We start from the raw sequence: 18190 nt of genomic DNA on the forward strand, positions 1-18190 counted from the left end.
TTAAAATTGGTAACAATTTGAATCACACTGGCACGGTGGCTCAGTGGTTAGCACTGCTGCCTCACAGTGCTAGGGATCTTGGCTGAATTCCAACCTTGGGTGACTGTCTGTGTGGAGTTTGCATGTTCCCCCATATCTGGCTGGGTTTCCTCTGGGTGCAGCAGTTTCCTCCCTCAGTCCAAAGATGTGGAGTTTAGCTGGATTGACCACGCTAAAATTATCCATAGTACGGGATGTGCAGGCCACGTGGATTAGCCACAGTAAATGTGGCGTTACAGGATAGGGGACTAGGTCTGTGTTGGATGCTCTTCAGAAGGTTAGCATTGATGCAATGGGCCAAATGGCCTTTTTTCACACTGTAGGTTCTGTGAACAGCACAATTTTAACATGACCTTGGGAAGAGGGTGCCCTGAGGGTTTGTACATAATTCATTAAAGAACAATGGTTTGGTTTCAAAAGTACTGCAACAATTTAACGTAGTTAGAATTTTGGGCTTCATGAATGATGATATTAAGTACAAAAGCATGAACCGTTTTTGTAGCCAGCTAGAATGTTGCATCATGTTTTGGCCACCATGGTTTTGTAGGGATGTGAGGGCCCTTGACAGTGCAAAGGGTGATCAACTTAGATAGTTTCAGAAGTGAACAATCTTAATGATAAGGTTAAGTTGAGCAAACTGTGGTTGTTCTCCTTGGCTAAAAAAGACGTTGGGGAATTTTTGGTAAATGAATTCATGGCAATAAAAAGTTCAAATAAGACAGACGAAGAAAAGTTGTTACCATTAGCTGCTGCTACAGGGGATAGAGTACATACAGTTGGACACAATATGCATCAGGCAGGATTTGAGGAAGGATGTTTTCACACAGAGTGCAGCAATGTGCTGGAAGTCACTGCCAAGATGGATGGTGAATGTTCCAACATTTAAATTTTGAAGCAAAATTGGCTAGGCACTTAAAGAAAATAACCTTGCAAGGATAGGGACTAAGAGAAGTGGAAACTCCTCCTGTGATGTGATAGTGCAGGAATGTGTTGACATTTTTTTTGGCTAAATTGAGCAGACCAGTAAAATCTTATGATAATTGGAACTGCAGATGCTGGAGAATCCAAGATAATGAAATGTGAGGCTGGATGAACACAGCAGGCCCAGCAGCATCTCAGGAGCACAAAAGCTGACGTTTCGGGCCTAGACCCTTCATCAGAGAGGGGGATAGGGTGAGGGTTCTGGAATAAATAGGGAGAGAGGGGGAAGCGGACCGAAGATGGAGAGAAAAGAAGATAGGTGGAGAGGAGAGTATAGGTGGGGAGGTAGGGAGGGGATAGGTCAGTCCAGGGAAGACAGACAGGTCAAGGAGGTGGGATGGGGTTATTAGGTAGGAGATGGAGGTGCGGCTTGGGGTGGGAGGAGGGGATGGGTGAGAGGAAGAACAGGTTAGGGAGGCAGAGACAGGTTGGACTGGTTTTGTGATGCAGTGGGTGGAGGGGAAGAGCTGGGCTGGTTGTGTGGTGCAGTGGGGGGAGGGGATGAACTGGGCTGGTTTTGGGATGCGGTGGGGGAAGGAGAGATTTTGAAGCTGGTGAAGTCCACACTGATACCATTGGGCTGCAGGGTTCCCAAGTGGAATATGAGTTGCTGTTCCTGCAACCTTCGGGTGGCATCATTGTGGCACTGTAGGAGGCCCATGATTGACATGTCATCTAAAGAATGGGAGGGGGAGTGGAAATGGTTTGCGACTGGGAGGTGCAGTTGTTTATTGTGAACCGAGCGGAGATGTTCTGCAAAGTGGTCCCCAAGCCTCCGCTTGGTTTCCCCAATGTAGAGGAAGCCACACCGGGTACAGCGGATGCAGTATACCACATTGGCAGATGTGCAAGTGAACCTCTGCTTAATGTGGAAAGTCATCTTGGGGCCTGGGATAGGGGTGAGGGAGGAGGTGTGGGGGCAAGTGTAGCATTTCCTGCGGTTGCAGGAGAAGGTGCCGGGTGTGGTGGGGTTGGAGGGCAATGTGGAGTGAACAAGGGAGTCACGGAGAGAGTGGTCTCTCCGGAAAGCAGACAAGGGTGGGGATGGAAAAATGTCTTGGGTGGTCGGTTCGGATTGTAGATGGCGGAAGTGTCGGAGGATGATATCTTGTATCCGGAGGTTGGTGGGATAGTGTGTGAGAACGAGGGGGATCCTCTTTGGGTGGTTGTGGCGGGGGCGGGGTGTGAGGGATGTGTTGCGGGGAATGCGGGAGACGTGGTCAAGGGCATTCTCGACCACTGTGGGGGGAAAGTTGAGGTCCTTGAAGAACTTGGACATCTGGGATGTGCGGGAGTGGAATGCCTCATCGTGGGAGCAGATGCGGCAGAGGCGGAGGAATTACGAATAGGGGATGGAATTTTTGCAGGAGGGTGGGTGGGAGGAGGTGTATTCTAGGTAGCTGTGGGAGTCGGTGGGCTTGTAAAATCTTGGTTTTATGTCAAAGGGAATAGAGTTCAAAAGCAAGGAGAAATTGTGATGCCCATTTCTAAAACATTGGTTAGGGCTCTGTTGGATTATTATGATAAATATTGGCTTCACACTTCAGAAAGTATGTCAAGGCCTTGGTAAGGATGTAGAAGAGGTTGACTAGGTTGTTGCCAGTGCTGGGAGACTTCAGTTACGTGGAAGAACTGGAGAATCTGGAAGGTTTTTCTCAGACTATTGAAGGTTAAGTATTAAAATTCATGAATGGGTTTGATAGAATGAATAAAACTAAACTATTTCCATAGATACAAATGTCAGTAATTAATAGTTATAAATTGAATGTGATTAGCGAAAAGAGACAACTTGAGCATTCTTTTTAGCATCACACAACAATTTTTTTGTATTGTGCAATGTACAATCAGGCAAAGTGGCAAAGATATATTTGCTAATAACATCCAAAAGAGAATTAGATAAATACTCAAAAGGAATTTGTTCATACAACACTGGGGAAAAAAAAGCAAAACTATGCAACTAATGAGATAGGTCTATGGAAGAGCTGCACAGTTGGAATGGGCCTCCTCCTGTGCTGTACCATCTCACAATTCTATTATCTTAAATGATAAAGCAGGATAATTGTTTTGTTTTTGAGGAATTGTAAAAGATTATTGCATGCTACACATAACCTGACAAACCATGATGTTGCAGAACTCAGTGCTTCGTCAAGCTGGTTGGTTAAAATATCTTGTGCTGCAACAAATTGTAGTTTAAAAATGGGCTAATTCTTCCCCAACTTAGTAAAACATGTACATGGAATGCTCTTTTTGATGCAAGGGCTTGTTCAGCATTGGCGACAAATTTTGACCCTACATTTCAACCATACTATACCTGAGAATAAAAAAGGTCATTGGATCAGCACTGTCATACCTTATCTTTACGAGCACATAATTCACGTCTCACAAAGCAAACAAAATCAATAAAAAATTTGTCTGTGAAAATGGTCTTGAAAATGAATGTTGTAAACATTGAAAATAGCTCTGTGACTCTCAAAAAGTCAAATTGAAAATGGACCACAGTCATTAAGTTATTGTCTTTGTTGCCAATAGAAATATTAACTTCAAGATTTTTTTCAACTATTCATGGTTCACAATATTGGGCCATAATGCTTGCATTTTCGACAGAATCAGCTTAAAGATTGAAAGTATATGCAATTTACTGCATAGGTCTAAGATAATTATTGCCACAAGAGAAAACTACCTGCATTGCTTTTGCAGTAAGTCGAGTGCTGTGAGGCAATCTTATAAACTAAAAGGAACAGCAAGATCAAAGAATGAATTGAAAATCACTTTTCACTTCTCCAGCAAATTCTGCTTTGATACCTGTCTTTCTGAGTTTAATATTTTGAGCTATATTTAATGTGTGAATAGTGTCTGCTGCTCCTTTAATTTATTTGTAGCTTTCTTTCCATTAAAGTCTGTAGTAAGATATTATCCTTTCCTGATTATATGACATTGATTGTACAACACACAAACAGGCCATTCAGACCAAGTGACCTATGTCAGCCAGCAATTATGCTCCATCAGAAACACATTTCTACCCGCTTTATGTACCTCATCCTTCCATTTGCTATTCAAATGGTTGTCTAGTTTCCCCTGAAATGCACCAGTGTTCTTAGACTTAACAACTTTTTTGTGATGGCACATTCAATGGTCTTGCTATTCTTTGGATAAAGAAGTTTCACTTGAGCTGCAATCCTTTGATTGATGTAGGGGAAATATAAAACCACGGGTCTCACATTTACTGAATGATCCCTAAAAAGAAATTAGGAAAGCATTCCACTTTTAGTTCCACGTAAATTAAACATGAATTAAAAAAACAAATTGTGGCTGGTTTGAACTATAAGTTACAAATGGAATAGCAGGTATCCCAAAGAATATCTCATATCACAGAAATTTCTGAAAAAAAACTAGTAAGTCTTACAGCATCTGTGGAGACAAAGCAGTGTTATAATGTTTCGGGTCCAGTCAGGGTCAGAGCTGATGGTAGCTCAGAATATGTTGGTATATGCGTTGAAGATGGTGTGGGGGTAGAATGGGAGGAGTAAATAATAGGTGGGGATGAAGCCCAAAGAGGGTGAAAAAGAAACAGTTGGGCAGACAAAGGAACTTGTAGAGATCAGCCTGGGAGAATCAGTAGCTGCTACTGAAGACCATTTGTGAATGACAATGAGTTGTTTGTGGTAGCAGCCAATGTGATGACAAGGTCAGTTATGGGGGTCTTCCCAGTCCCTCCCGACATCTCCTCAGCACCTTCTCATGCAACTGCAGGTGGAACCTGCCTGTTTACTTTCTGCATCCTCATTATCCAAGGCCCCAGGTGCACCTCCAGGTGAAACAGTGATTTACCTACTCCTCACTTAATCTAGTCTACTGCATTCGCTGCTCGCAATGTGGTCTTCTCTACCTTGGGGGAATGAAGCACAGACTGGGTGATTGTTTTGCAGAACACCTACATTCTGTCTGCAAAAGAAAAACCCTGAGCTACTGTTGCCTGCCACTTCAACACACCAACTCGTCCCTTGGCCAACATCTCGATCCGTGGCATGTTGCAGTACGCCAGCAAAGCTCAGTTCAAGCTTGAAAAATGGCATCTCATTTTCTGCTTGGGTACCTTACAATCTTACAGATTCAACACTGAGTTCAATAATTTCCCATGTCCTTACTCCAAACCCCACACACCAGGCCTTGGCATCAGAGAAACAAGGTGTAAAGCTGGATGAACACAGCAGGCCAAGCAGCAGAGGAGCAGGAATGCTGCTGTTTCGGGCCTAGACCCTTGGCATTACATGGGTTGCAACTACAAACAACCCAATGTCAGCCACTAATGGCCCGCAGTAGCAACTAATGATTTCTCTCAGGCTGACCTGGACTCATTTCTTTACGTGCCCAAATGCTATGCTCTCTCTCTGGGCTCTAACTCAGCCTATTGTTTACTCCAACACCCTCCTCCTACCCTATCTTCAGCATAACTTTTCCTCATTAAAATCAGTTCCGGAGAAGGGTCACTGGACCTGAAATGTTAACTCTCCTTTCTCTCTATAGATGCTGCCAGGCCAGCTGAGTTTTTCCAGCAATTACTCTTTTTATTTCCAACTTCCAATATCTGCAGATTTTTTTTTTGTTTGGCATTCACGTCACATAAACATGACACTGTGTGAAATCTCACATTCTTTCCAATGTGGTCTTTGCAAGCTGGGTAGTCTCACCTTTCCCACTCAGTAGATTTGGTCCTTAAGTACATAGTTTCCATTTGGCCAGCTTTTTATTCCAGATTTTATTGAATTTAAATTTCAATATCTCTCATTGTGGTGTTCTAACCCAGGCACCCAGAAACTTACCTGGTCTCTGGATTATTAATCTAACAACAATGCTACTAGGGCATTGCCTCTCAAACATACATTTTAATAAGCTTGATAAGTAGATTGCAACCTGCCAATTTTACTTAATATAATTCATTATAGTCCGTATAATATTGGGACCAAAAGATTGCTGGATGACTTTTGTTAACCTCACCAGCTTCTGAAGGAATTCCTTGTTCACGTTAAGTGTGTAACTTCCTCATTCACACATGCACAAGGTCACAATTCAAGCAGAATTTAAAGGAAAAACAGTGAGTGACTTGTCCCATTGAGTTGTCAACAGTCATCATTCAACCAATACTCTCAAAACGACTATTAACTGTTCTTTTTTCCCATTGATTTGTGTACAGTATTACTGGATTACGTTAGAGAACTGCTGCCATGTTTGCCTATTATGTATCATACTGCAGAAAGACCCAAGATGAATGTGATATTATTTGAATCATTTCAAATAACACTGTCAAATGTAATTGTGAGACCCTCCGTCTCTAATTTTTCCTTTGTTCCTTTCCCATGCTAGATCTTTCTGAGTATGTCTCTATGCTCCATCTCCCTTTCACTCCAATGTAACACATCCGTTTCCTTAAAACATTAGCATTTCTTCACTGTTTTCTGTATTCTCTTGTACTATATCTAATGCTTCCTTCCTCCCTACTGTATCCTTTATTTCTGTAAGTGTCCCAGCATTTCTCTATGACCATAAAGTGTGTTCCTTTACAAGTGTATTATGAATGTATATCTTGGCTTTATATTTTCCAAAGGTACCCAGCAAGGTACTAATTGACATATCACAGAATGGGTACTAGGATCAGATGTGGGGTGACGGTAATGTCAGTGGATTAGATATCCAGAGTCCCAGGCTAATGTACCTGATGGAGACATGATGGGCTGAATAGCCTCCACCTTTGTCATACAATTCAGTGATTCTGTGAGGAAATTCTACGTGGTATATTATAATGTGCTGAAGTCAGAGATAAATTGGATAATTAGAACTTGGGTTGGGGATATTCCCAAGTTTGAAGCTGAGTGAGTGAGAGGTTTAACTCTAAGAAACTATGCTTGATATGAAGGAAGATATAGACATATTTATTGGTACTTTGTAATTCTTCCGTGTTCTTATAATTTATACATTAAAGTTGCAAGTGAGGAGAAAATCACCATGAAAATTCTCCTTACAATTGTCCAAATACCTTCATCCCTTCTCCCTGCGCTGTTCACTTTAAATGGCTCTTCTTCCCATCTTTCACCTATGTTCTAATAGAACTCATTGGGTCTGTCAGTGATAATTTATTATGGATTCTGAGCAATCTGATAAATGTGCTTAAATGAACTGTATTAGAGAAGTCACAGTAAAGAATCATGCTCACCATATTAAAAGTGCTGTCCCTTGTGTTTAGTGAAGGAACCATAATGGGAGTGTAAATCACAGAAACTACAGAAGTGCTGGCAGCTAGATAATACATTTTAGCTCTTTGTATTGGAGTTAGGAGTGGACATGTGTGAGACACTAGAGGGGATGATCATTCACATCTTAAATCATATTGAGAATAGCTAATACACTATGTACATTGCATATTTTTTAATGAACAAAAGATATCTCAGCAAAATTAAAGGTTTAAAGTATTTTAGTTCTAAATCGATGTGATCCACAGCTTCTGACATTAATTTTGAGAATTTAAAAGATTTATCCAAAGATGATTTTTTTTCATTTCTACTTTTAATATTGGAGTGATGTTACTTTTACATTTTATCATAAACAGTCAAACTATGAAGTTTCTTTACAAGCTTGCAGAATTTCACTCTCCAAACTTGGCTTTCATTGGCAGGGGAATTGAGATTAAGAGCCACGAGGTTATGCTGCAGTTCTAAAAAAGCCCTGGTTAGACCACGCTTAGAATATTGCACTCAGTTCTGGTCGCCTCATTAAAGGAAGGATGTGGAAGTTTTAGAGAGGGTGCAGAGCAAATTTCCCAGGATGCTGCCTGGAATGGAGGGCAAGTCTTATGAGGAAAGATTGAGGGACCAAGGGTTTTTCCCCTTGGCGCAAAGAAGGATGAGAGGTGACTTGATAGAGGTGTACAAGATGATGAAAGGTATAGATAGGCTGGATCCCCAGAGAGTTTTTCCCAGGGCAGAAATGACTAATACAAAGTGGCATAATTTTAAGGTGATTGGAGGAAGGTATACGGGAGATGTCAGAGGTAGGTTCTTCACTCAAAGAGTGGTGGGTGCATGGGACACGCTGCGGCGGTGGTAGTGGAGTCAAATACATGAGTGACACTTAAACGGCTTATGAATCCGCACATAGATGATAGTAAAATATAGGGTATGCAGGGTAGTTTGAACTTAGCGTGGAATAATAGGTCAGCACAACATTGTGGGCTGAAGGGCCTGTACTATGCTGTATGTTCTATGTTGTAAACTCTTGACACATGGATCAAACATTTGCAGCCTGCTGTCAATGGGCTTGCCAGTGAGGGGATGCTTCACTATTATCTGGGTTCCCTGTGCAAAACTCTCCCATTTTCCCTGAACTGTTTTTGAATGGTCTGCCCACCCCCAATCTATTTGAGTGCCTTAAGGACCAATTATTTCCCAGGTAAAGAATAGAAGACCCAGCTCCAGCCATTTAGTACTCCATGGAACATAGAATGGCTTTGGGAACAAAGCAATCAATGAGGATATGTTCCCCATAAATCCTAGGATGACTGGGTATGAAGTCCGGCTATCTGAAAAATCTTGCCCACGGTATTATGAATTTATAATACCATGTACCTAGTGTAATATCTAGTAATTCAGAGACCCAGAATTGAGGGACATTGGTACAAATATCTCCATGAATATGGGTGAAATTTAATTTGGGTTATTTAAATCTGGAAAGGAAATCTTGCCACCAAATTGCCTCCATGGCAACTCTCATCATTTGTTGTTCCAGCCCATTCGGTTCATTAATGTCTTTTAGAGAACAAGATCTGCCGTTCATACCCAACCTGACTTAGACAAACTCCAGACTAACATGATTGATTCTTATATGTCCTCCAAAGAGAGCATAATTTATTTATAACAATATCATTTTTCGAATTTGAATTTCAAAACAGTGGCATATGGGTGTTGGTTACTTCTACCGAACTGTTTTCTTTTTTCAAAAAAGATGAGATTGTGGAGACTTTCTTAAAAAGACAATCTTAGAAAGCAGGTGACTGCAGTCCCCTATGGTGTTAATGGAAACATGTTTATACTGTTGGGTTTACAACAGTTATGGTGAACAGGTAAGGTGCTGAGTAATAATGCAGTTCAAAAGAATGTATGATTGTGCAAGTTATTTTAAAACGTTCACTTTGGCAAATGCCAATGTTGCAAGAAGCAATGAGGACAGGGAACTACTTACCTCAGCAGAAGGCTTTACTTTTGTGAATCTTTTAAACTAGGAGATTTTAGTTACAAATTTGCTAAGTTGCTAACATAAATTATTAGAACTGAAAACGTTTAGTTTGTCAGATTTGTGGAAGTTTCATGGCAGCAGACATGGAAATAACTCACTAAGTTATCTCCACAGTCCTTGGCAAAGAAACTGTAAGGAGTCAGTAAAAAAGGAACTTAAGGAGTTAAGACGGGGGTGTAATTGTTCTGAATCTGAGTTTCCGTAAAGGTTACTGTCAGGAAATTTGAGGAGGGGGTGGCCGAATGGGACTGTTGCTAAACCATTAATCCAGAAACTCAGCTAATGTGCTGAGGACTCAGATTCATATTCCACCATGGCTGCTAGTGGATTTTAAATTCAATGAAGAATCTAGAATTGAATCTAATGATGACCATGATGTCGGGAAAAAGACATGCACATCCCATCAGATAACAAGAAAAAATGTTTTGTTGTGTTTTAAAATTGTTAATTCTGTCTTCTAGCATTGGGTAGCTTGTCTTGTTTCTCTTTATTCTTTTTTGTACGCTAAAGCTTTGTTCTTTTCCGAAAGAATATCTATAGCCTTGTGTGAATATGTTTCAGTGACTAACCAAATAAAAAGAAAACATGGTATACCAAGCCAGGTTTCACCTGGGCTTTGGCTTGTATTTCTTGCCTTGGTAAGTAAGCATAATTTTAGGAGGTTGACCTGTAACTGTGAGTCGATTTACAGCATCAACAAATCTGAATGCAGAATTTTGAGTAGCCTAATGGAAAATAAATTATCTAAGTGCTGGCAAAGTGCTAATAGACTATTGATAAAGATTCTTCAAATGACATTGAGACAGATTGGGATATTCAGTCCCTCATTTGTACAACCAGTTGCGTATCAGCAAGAATTTCCATGGAGAGTTGGAGGCTGAGGGGTGACCTTACAGAGGTTTGTAAAATCATGAGCGGTGTGGCAGGGTGAGTGGCCAAGGTCTTTTCTTAGGTTAAGGTTATTCAAAACCAGAGGGCATAGGTTTAAGGTGAGAGGGGGAACATTTAAAAAGGACCTGAGGGGTAACTTTTCGTGCAGACGGTGGTGTGTGTATGGAATGAGCTGCCAGAAGAGGTTGAGGAGGCAGGTACAATTACAACATTTAAAAGGCATCTGGATGGGTTTAGAAGGACTTGGGCCAAATGTTACTCATCATAGAATCCCTACAGTATGGAAATGGGCCCTTCAGCACAACAAGCCCACACTGACCCTCAGAGCGTCCCACCCAGACCCATTCCCCTATTACCCACCTAATCTACATCGCCCTGAACTCAGTGGACAATTTAGCATGGCCAATCCACCTAGACTGCACATCTTTAGACTGTGGGAGGAAACCAGAGCACCCGGAGGAAACCCGCACAGAAACAGAGAGAATGTGCAAACTCCACACAGAGAGTTGCCCAAGACTGGAATCAAACCCAGGGCCCTGGTGCTGTGAGGCTGCAGTGCCAACCACTGAGCCACTGTGACTAGGTCAGATTGAGATGGCCAAGAAAACTACTCTGTTCAAAGAAAACTTAGGATTTGCAACAAAGGCTGCCTTTGCCACGAACAGACAGATCACATGAAAGAATAAATTAAAAAATACAATATTTCCATGTTCAATACTTTTATTGTGTAAAACAAGCTAAAAGCTATTGCGTGGAGAGCATTCAACAAGCAATTTTATACTTTAAAATATGGGAAAGTTCATTTAACTTTGAAGATAACCAAAAGTATCGTGCCCTGGTTATACTTGGTTCTGTTCCTCAAGTATTGGGTGGCACAGTGGTACAGTGGTTAGCACCGCTGCCTCACAGTGCCAGGACCTGGGTTTGACTCTAATCTCAGAAGACTGTCTGTGTGGAGTTTTCACATTCTCTCCACGTTTGTGTGGGTTTCCTCTGGCGCTCCAGTTTCCTCCCGCAGTCCAAAGATGTGCAAGCTAGGTGGATTGGCCATGCTTATTGCTCCTCGTGTTCAAGGATGTGTAGGTTAGGTGGGTTTGGGGGAAATGGGTCTGGGTGGGATGCTCTGAGGGTCAGTGTGGACTTGTTGGGATGAAGGGCCTGTTTCCTCACTGTAGTGATTGGATATCAATATCTAGAGGCATCATTCTCCTGTAACCTGGCTAAAGCTAGTCTCAACTCTCAATGGCTTTCCTGCTTTCTCCTCTTTCAGTCAGATAACAACTTCTAATTACTGGCTTTTATATTGAGTGACCTCCTTGAATTTTTTTCCTCAAGCCAAAATAAAATGAATCATCCAGCTTCATTCAAATCTGCACAAATCTGATTTATTCCTCTGTTTGTGAGATCCAACCCACATTCTGTGTGGTGAACAATAGACTGCCTCTATCTTTCTTAACTAGAACATAGAACATAGAACAATACAGCACAGCACAGGCCCTTCGTCCCACAGTGTTGTGCTGACCTATTATCCTATTAAAACCAAATACCCTGCATACCCTGCATACCCTACATTTTACTATCCTCCATGTGCCTATCCAAGAGTCGCTTAAAAGTCTTTAAAGTATCTGACTCCATTACCACTGCCGGCAGCGCATTCCACATGCCCACCCCACTCTCCGTGTGAAGAACCTATCTCTGACATCTCCCCATATCTCCCTCCAGACACCTTAAAATTATGCCCCCTCGCAATAGTCCTGGGAAAAAGTCTCTGACTATCCACTCTATCTATGTCTCTCATCATCTTGTACACCTCCATCAAGCCACTTCTCATCCTTCCTCACTCCAATGAAAAAAAGCCCTATCTCCCTCAACCTTTTCTCATAAGACGTGCCCTCCAGTCTAGGCAGCTTCCTGGTAAATCTCCTCTGCTCCCTCTCTAAAGCATCCAGATCTTTCCTATAATGAAGTGACCAGAATTGAACACAATATTCCAAGTGTGGTCTAATCAGAGTTTTATAACCTTGTGCAGCATAACCTCGTGACTCTTAAACTTAATTCCCCTGCCAATGAAAGGCAACACACCACACACCTTCATAACAACCCTATCAACTTGGATTGCAACTTTGAGGGATCTATGGACGTGGACCAAGATCCCTCTGTTCCTCCACATTGCTGGGAATCCTGCCATTATCCCTGCATTACGCATTCAAATTCGACCATCCAAGATGAATCACTTCACACTTTTCTGGGTTGCTTTGCATCTGCCACTTCTTTTCCCAGCTCTGCATCCTGCCAATGTCCCATTGCAACCTACAACAGCCCTCCACACTGTCCACAACTCCACTAAACTTCATGTCATCAGCAAACTTACTAACCCACCCTTCCACTTCCTCATCCAAGTCATTTATAAAGATCACAAAGAGTAAAGGCCCCAGAACAGATCCCTGCAGAGCACAACTAGTCACTGAGCTCCAGGCTGAGTACTTTCCATCTACTACCACACTCTGTCTTCTATTGGACAGACAATTCTGTATTCAGACGGCCAAATGCCCCTGAATACTATGCCTCCTTACTTTCTGAATGAGCCTACCAAATGGAACCTTATCAAATGTCTTGCTAAAATCCATGGACATCGATCTACTGCTCTGCCTTCATGTGGCAGACGAACCATCTTCGTAAGGTTCAATAAAATCTTGTGGAAACCTGCAACCCAATTACAGATATTTTTAATCAAATTATTCAGATGTGCTAAGACATACCACTGGAACAGGTCAGACCTGAAGCCCAGGCTTCTGGATGTAAGGTAGAGGTGCTATCTCTTTATCAAAAACAACTTTGGAAAAGCTGACTGCATTTTGTATTCCCACCTGAGTAGTAAACAGGCTTGAGTTAGTCGGCTGCTAAGATCAGACAAGATCAGCCATTTTCAGCCTCGTATGGACCAACCCTAGCATGTGAAAAGTCCATTCCCATGGCAACATTTATCACATTGACATTACATCCTGTTAGAAAAACTAATTAACTGCTCTCTAAACTCATAACTCCTGTATATCTTAAAATTAAATAGCATAACCATCTTTAAGCGTGATATTTTTAAGCACTCGATGTGGAAGTAGAAACAAGCAGCCCATTGATCGTGAGCACATTGATCTGGTAATTGTTTAGTTATAAATATGTTGCACCTTTTTCCCAGCAGGGCAACTTGGCCACTTATAACAACCAAGCCACCAAAGCTTATTGACAGGCCAAATTCACATCAAGTCACAAAAATCCCTTTGTTTCTCCATTTCATAATACATTAAAGAGATAGTCTCAAAACAAAATAAGCACATAACCATTATAATTGAGGCTATTATCATTAAATTGAGATGTATGTAGTCCTATTTAATCTGGCACGTGCATAGTCAAAAACATCTGAGGTCAGATTGAAGTGCAATGTCATTTGGCACTTTACCATTAAAATTTTTGAGTCAGGATAATATACCTATATATTACATAATAATGAAAAAAAAGCTTGTATTTCATTCATATTCTGCTATCAGTAGCTTACAAGTTGTGAAATATTAATTCCACAATAAAGTTTTGGTGATTTATAATGAAAATTCTATTTGTATATATTCATGGTGTTGAAAATTTGGATGCAGAAACAGGATAGCTTGTGTTGTAATATACAGGAGTATGTTCCTGAGGTTAGTAACTGATGGTATGAAGCAATTAGAACATACAACATTTAATTGCTGTATTTCAAGATAACTCAAAACAGTACAAATTTTGCAATTTTTTTTGGACACTCCAATTTTAACTAACATTTCCTCAGTAATCGATCATGGAAATTCTGCCCTTCTGGCAGCGCTTATTGCAAGTGTAATAGTTTATCATATTTTCAGAACCATTTGTAGCCGTTAGTTAAATAGTAAATTACTTGCCTCGCAATTGGATGCTATTTTATCACAAGTAGCTTCTTTCACTTAGTGCAGTGAGAGCCTCCAAGGCAAACTAGGCAGGCACTTTTCATAACAAAATATTCAAATTCTTGTTCTTGCCCTCCATTTGATTTTGTATTAATCTGTGAATAACCAAAGTGGAACATTTTAATCTTCCATTTATATGAAATTTCTCCAACTGCTTGCAAGAATGTATTTCATGTCATAGTTAATATCTTCTATGTTGTGGGACCATTATTTTGTAATATCTCTCACATTTCTCCCAGTTCTGAAGTAGCTGATCTTTAATGCTGAGTTGCTAATGAATATGCTATTACTTTGCTGTTAAGGCTTTCTCGGCACAGTTTTGGAAGACCGCAAAGTTTGATGGCCATACCTTGAAGTTGGTCAAAGGAAAGTTTGTGCGTGGATTGGGAAAAGCTTGCAAATTGTCAGCTCCTGTGCTTACCTAGATCTGATTTTTTAAAAAAGAATTACATATATTCCTAGCCAATTTTTAATATTCCTTAAACATTTGGTGATTGCTATGTGTTTTATTCAATTACAATTTGTTTAAGTCCAATGAATATTGTGTTTCAGCTAATAGATGTAACTAATACACAAGCAGATATTACTTTTTCAAGTGTGATTGATACACTGGGATGGAAGACAATCTAGATTTTTCAATTTGAACTTTTTATGATAGGTTGTTCTGATAAATCTTTATGTTTAGCATTCATACTTCTCCTTGCATTGACTATGCTCTTTTCATTCTATGCGAAGGGAGGGGATGGCCTGCTGGTATTATCACTAGACTATTCACCCAGGAACTCAGATAATGTCTCAGGGACCTGGGTTTGAATCCCACCATGCCAGATGGTGGAATTTGAATTCAATAAAAGCATTCTGGAGTTAAGATTCTACTGATGATGGTGAAACCATTGTTAGTTGGTGGAAAAACCAATCTGGCTCACTAATGTCTCAGGGAAGTAAAATCTGTCATCCTCGCCTGTTCTGGCTGACATATGACTACAGGGCCACAGTGATGTGACTGCCCTCTGAAATGGTCTGGTTAGTCACTTTTCAACACAGAAACATTGATCACTTGGCATCGAGCTAAGCAGCAGAAAAACAATGGCAGAAACCACCCTGTTATCTTGCAAAGTCCTCCTCATTAACATGGCATGCTAGTGCCAGAATTTGGAGTCCTGCCTTATGGAATCAGTGTCCCAGTCACCACCATCTCTATTCCTGTATGTGTCCTGTTGGTAGTACTGTGGTATATAGTCAGGGGGGAGTTGCCCTGGGTACCCTCAACATTGCCCCCAAACCCCATGAAGTCTCGTGGCTTCAAGATACGCATTGTCAAGATAACCTACGAGTTACAATGTCCTGTCCTCCCTCGCCTGATGAATCAATCCTCTTGCATGTTGTACAATACTTGAGGAAACACTGAGGGTGGTAAGAGCACAAAATGTATTCCAGGAAGTGAGCTTCAATGTTCATTACCAAGAGTGATTTGGCAGCAGTACTATTGATCAAGCTGGTTGGGTCCCAAGGGACATAGTGGCTAGTCTGGATCTGTGGCAGGTATTACAAGAACCAACAAGATGGAACTACTTGACCTCATCCTGACCAATCTATTAGCCGCAGTTGCATCTGTCCATGACAATATCAGTAGGACTGACCACTGACCAAAGTCCAGTCCTTACATTGAGAATAACCTTCATGGTGTTGTGTGGCAATATCACCGTGCTACATGGGACAGACTTCAAATTGATCTAGCAACTCAAGACTGGGCATCCATGAGGTGCTGTGGAATATCAACAGCACTGTTGCACTGGCTTGGACAATGTCAGAAATCACACAACACCAGGTTACTGTCCAACAGGTTTATTTGAAAACACCAGATTTTGGAGTTTTACTCTTTCTTCAGGATGACTGGAACTGGGACTCTGTACTTGAGAAGATTCCTCGCCAACATCCTGTATTTCTTGTGCATATGTCGCAAATTCTTTTGTCATATTGATTCTCAAAAATCCACCTAAAACTGACAAGGATTGTAATGAATTAGTTTTCATTATCACCTTTGGTTTTCTGTGTCACAAGTCGGACTGCAGTGTAATGGGTTAATGGTTAAGGTAATAAGATGGTGTTGTGTACCATGATGTAATGATAACATCAGCAGTTCAAGTGTAAGAGTCTGAGAAGAAAGGGAGGATATTCTGCTCAAGAGACTAGAAGTTTAGCTTGTACCACAATGTGACAAAAAGTGTTTTGAGTACAGTGTTAGACTTCAGTTACTCATAGATAGAGAGAAACTGTCTCAATCCAGAACAGACCACAAGTTACCTGGAAACGGAATCTAACACCACAACAGATCACCTTCTGAGAGGACTAAAACTTGTCAACATTTTATCTGTATCAATGCCACCTAGTACCTTGTAATATCATATTAAAAATAACTTATCGGAAACGAGTTTATTACATTCAGGTCTTTGATCATGAGATCACTACATTAATTTTTTTGGGTAAAAGAGAATTATAAAAGGATCAAGGGTAAGTCATACAGACTATCAGGTCTGTCCTCCCATTGAATAAGACCATAGGTGAACATATACATATATGTATATATACAGTACATATAACAAACTACTCAGATTAACAGAGAGAAGCTCGAATTAGCATGTTTATCCTAAGCCTCTCCAAGTTACAAATACCATGATTTCCAATATTATTCTTGCATTTAACTGAACATGTGTTAAATGATGTTAAAGTAGGAGGGTGATTATAAAAGAAATGTATTGAAAGTACTTTTACTGTCCTTTTTCAGGTGTGACCTGTAGAACAGGTAATGATCAGAATGTGGACTTTATTGGGTGCTTGAAGTGGGCAGGACCCATACCTGTACTTGTGCAGAAATGTCACGTTCCCTGCCGTGATGATTGCATGTTGACAAACTGGACCAAGTTCACTCCCTGCGTAAGAGGTTGTGGATCAACACATAGTCGGAGAAGATCATTGATAGGTAAATATTGCACATTGACAATTGTAAAAGGCTTGACATGTTATATTAGATATAATCACAGTGATTTAGCAAAGATTTTCCCATTTCTTATAAATGAGTTGAATTATTTATTTACTGGTCATTACTAGTCATTTTAGAAGCTCAGTTACGCTCTTAAACTATGATTAATTGTCATGTCTTTTGGTATTAATTTGACCTGTCACATTATTGTGTAGAGGCATACTTAAGAGAACAGAACTCATTACTTTTTTTTTCTGACTATAATTTTTCCAAAGATTATAATTTATTGCCAGCCTTCACAAAATATCTATCACATCATGTTTTTAATCAAGGAAATTATGAAAATTTTTAAATACAATTATATGCCAGAGAACAAATTCATGTTTTTTTTTAATATTGCACATTTTTAAAGTGTTGAATGGCATTAAAACTAGATTCTGTTGTTAACAATCTTATCAAATTGCTAATTAGTTGTTTTACTATTGTAATCCAGGTAATGTCATTAATGGAGAAGTCAGGTTTAAATCACACTTCATGGATCATATTTTGCTTCTTTCTTCAACTAACTAGTTTTAACATCAAAACAGAAACTTATTACACAAAAGAAAAGGTAAAACGTAATAAATCATTATATCTATCACAATGAAACAAAGTAAAAATACAATCTTATCCTACCAACACCGCCACTTTTCAGTTCTAAAATGCCAGTGACAAATCTCTTTTATAACATAGCTATAGATTTACTTAACCATTTCTTTCAATTCCTGGTCTTGACAGTTTGAAGTGACAATCTCTTTCTTTACCATTGACACAGCAAGCTTAGATTTTCTCAGTTTTGAGTAACATTTAAGGGTTCTAACTAAACACTTCTGGTCTAGAACTTTCAAAGTAAAAATCTTTACCCTGAGGCAGCCTACATCCTAACTGCCCTTTCTCCAGGAGGAACTGTGCTTATACATCTAACTCCAACTCAGATATCTCTGAAATGAAAACAAATGATTTCCGAGCTATATTTTTTCCTCTGGTATCTACCTATCTTCTGCCA

At 40.3% G+C, this 18190-nt stretch overlaps 1 protein-coding gene across 4 annotated transcripts in view; it reads left to right on the plus strand.

The window, feature by feature from the left end:
* Window positions 1-18190, plus strand: part of thsd7ba (thrombospondin, type I, domain containing 7Ba) — a 922022-nt gene that overhangs the window by 616674 nt on the left and 287158 nt on the right. For all 4 annotated transcript variants that reach the window (XM_048535033.2, XM_048535035.2, XM_048535034.2 and 1 more), the window contains one exon: window positions 16951-17145. In XM_048535033.2, the coding sequence (XP_048390990.1) occupies window positions 16951-17145 (195 nt within the window). The remainder of the gene's footprint in view (window positions 1-16950; window positions 17146-18190) is intronic.

The sequence above is a fragment of the Stegostoma tigrinum genome, chromosome 7, assembly GCF_030684315.1.
Source record: "Stegostoma tigrinum isolate sSteTig4 chromosome 7, sSteTig4.hap1, whole genome shotgun sequence".
NCBI classification, from domain to species: Eukaryota; Metazoa; Chordata; class Chondrichthyes; order Orectolobiformes; family Stegostomatidae; genus Stegostoma; species Stegostoma tigrinum.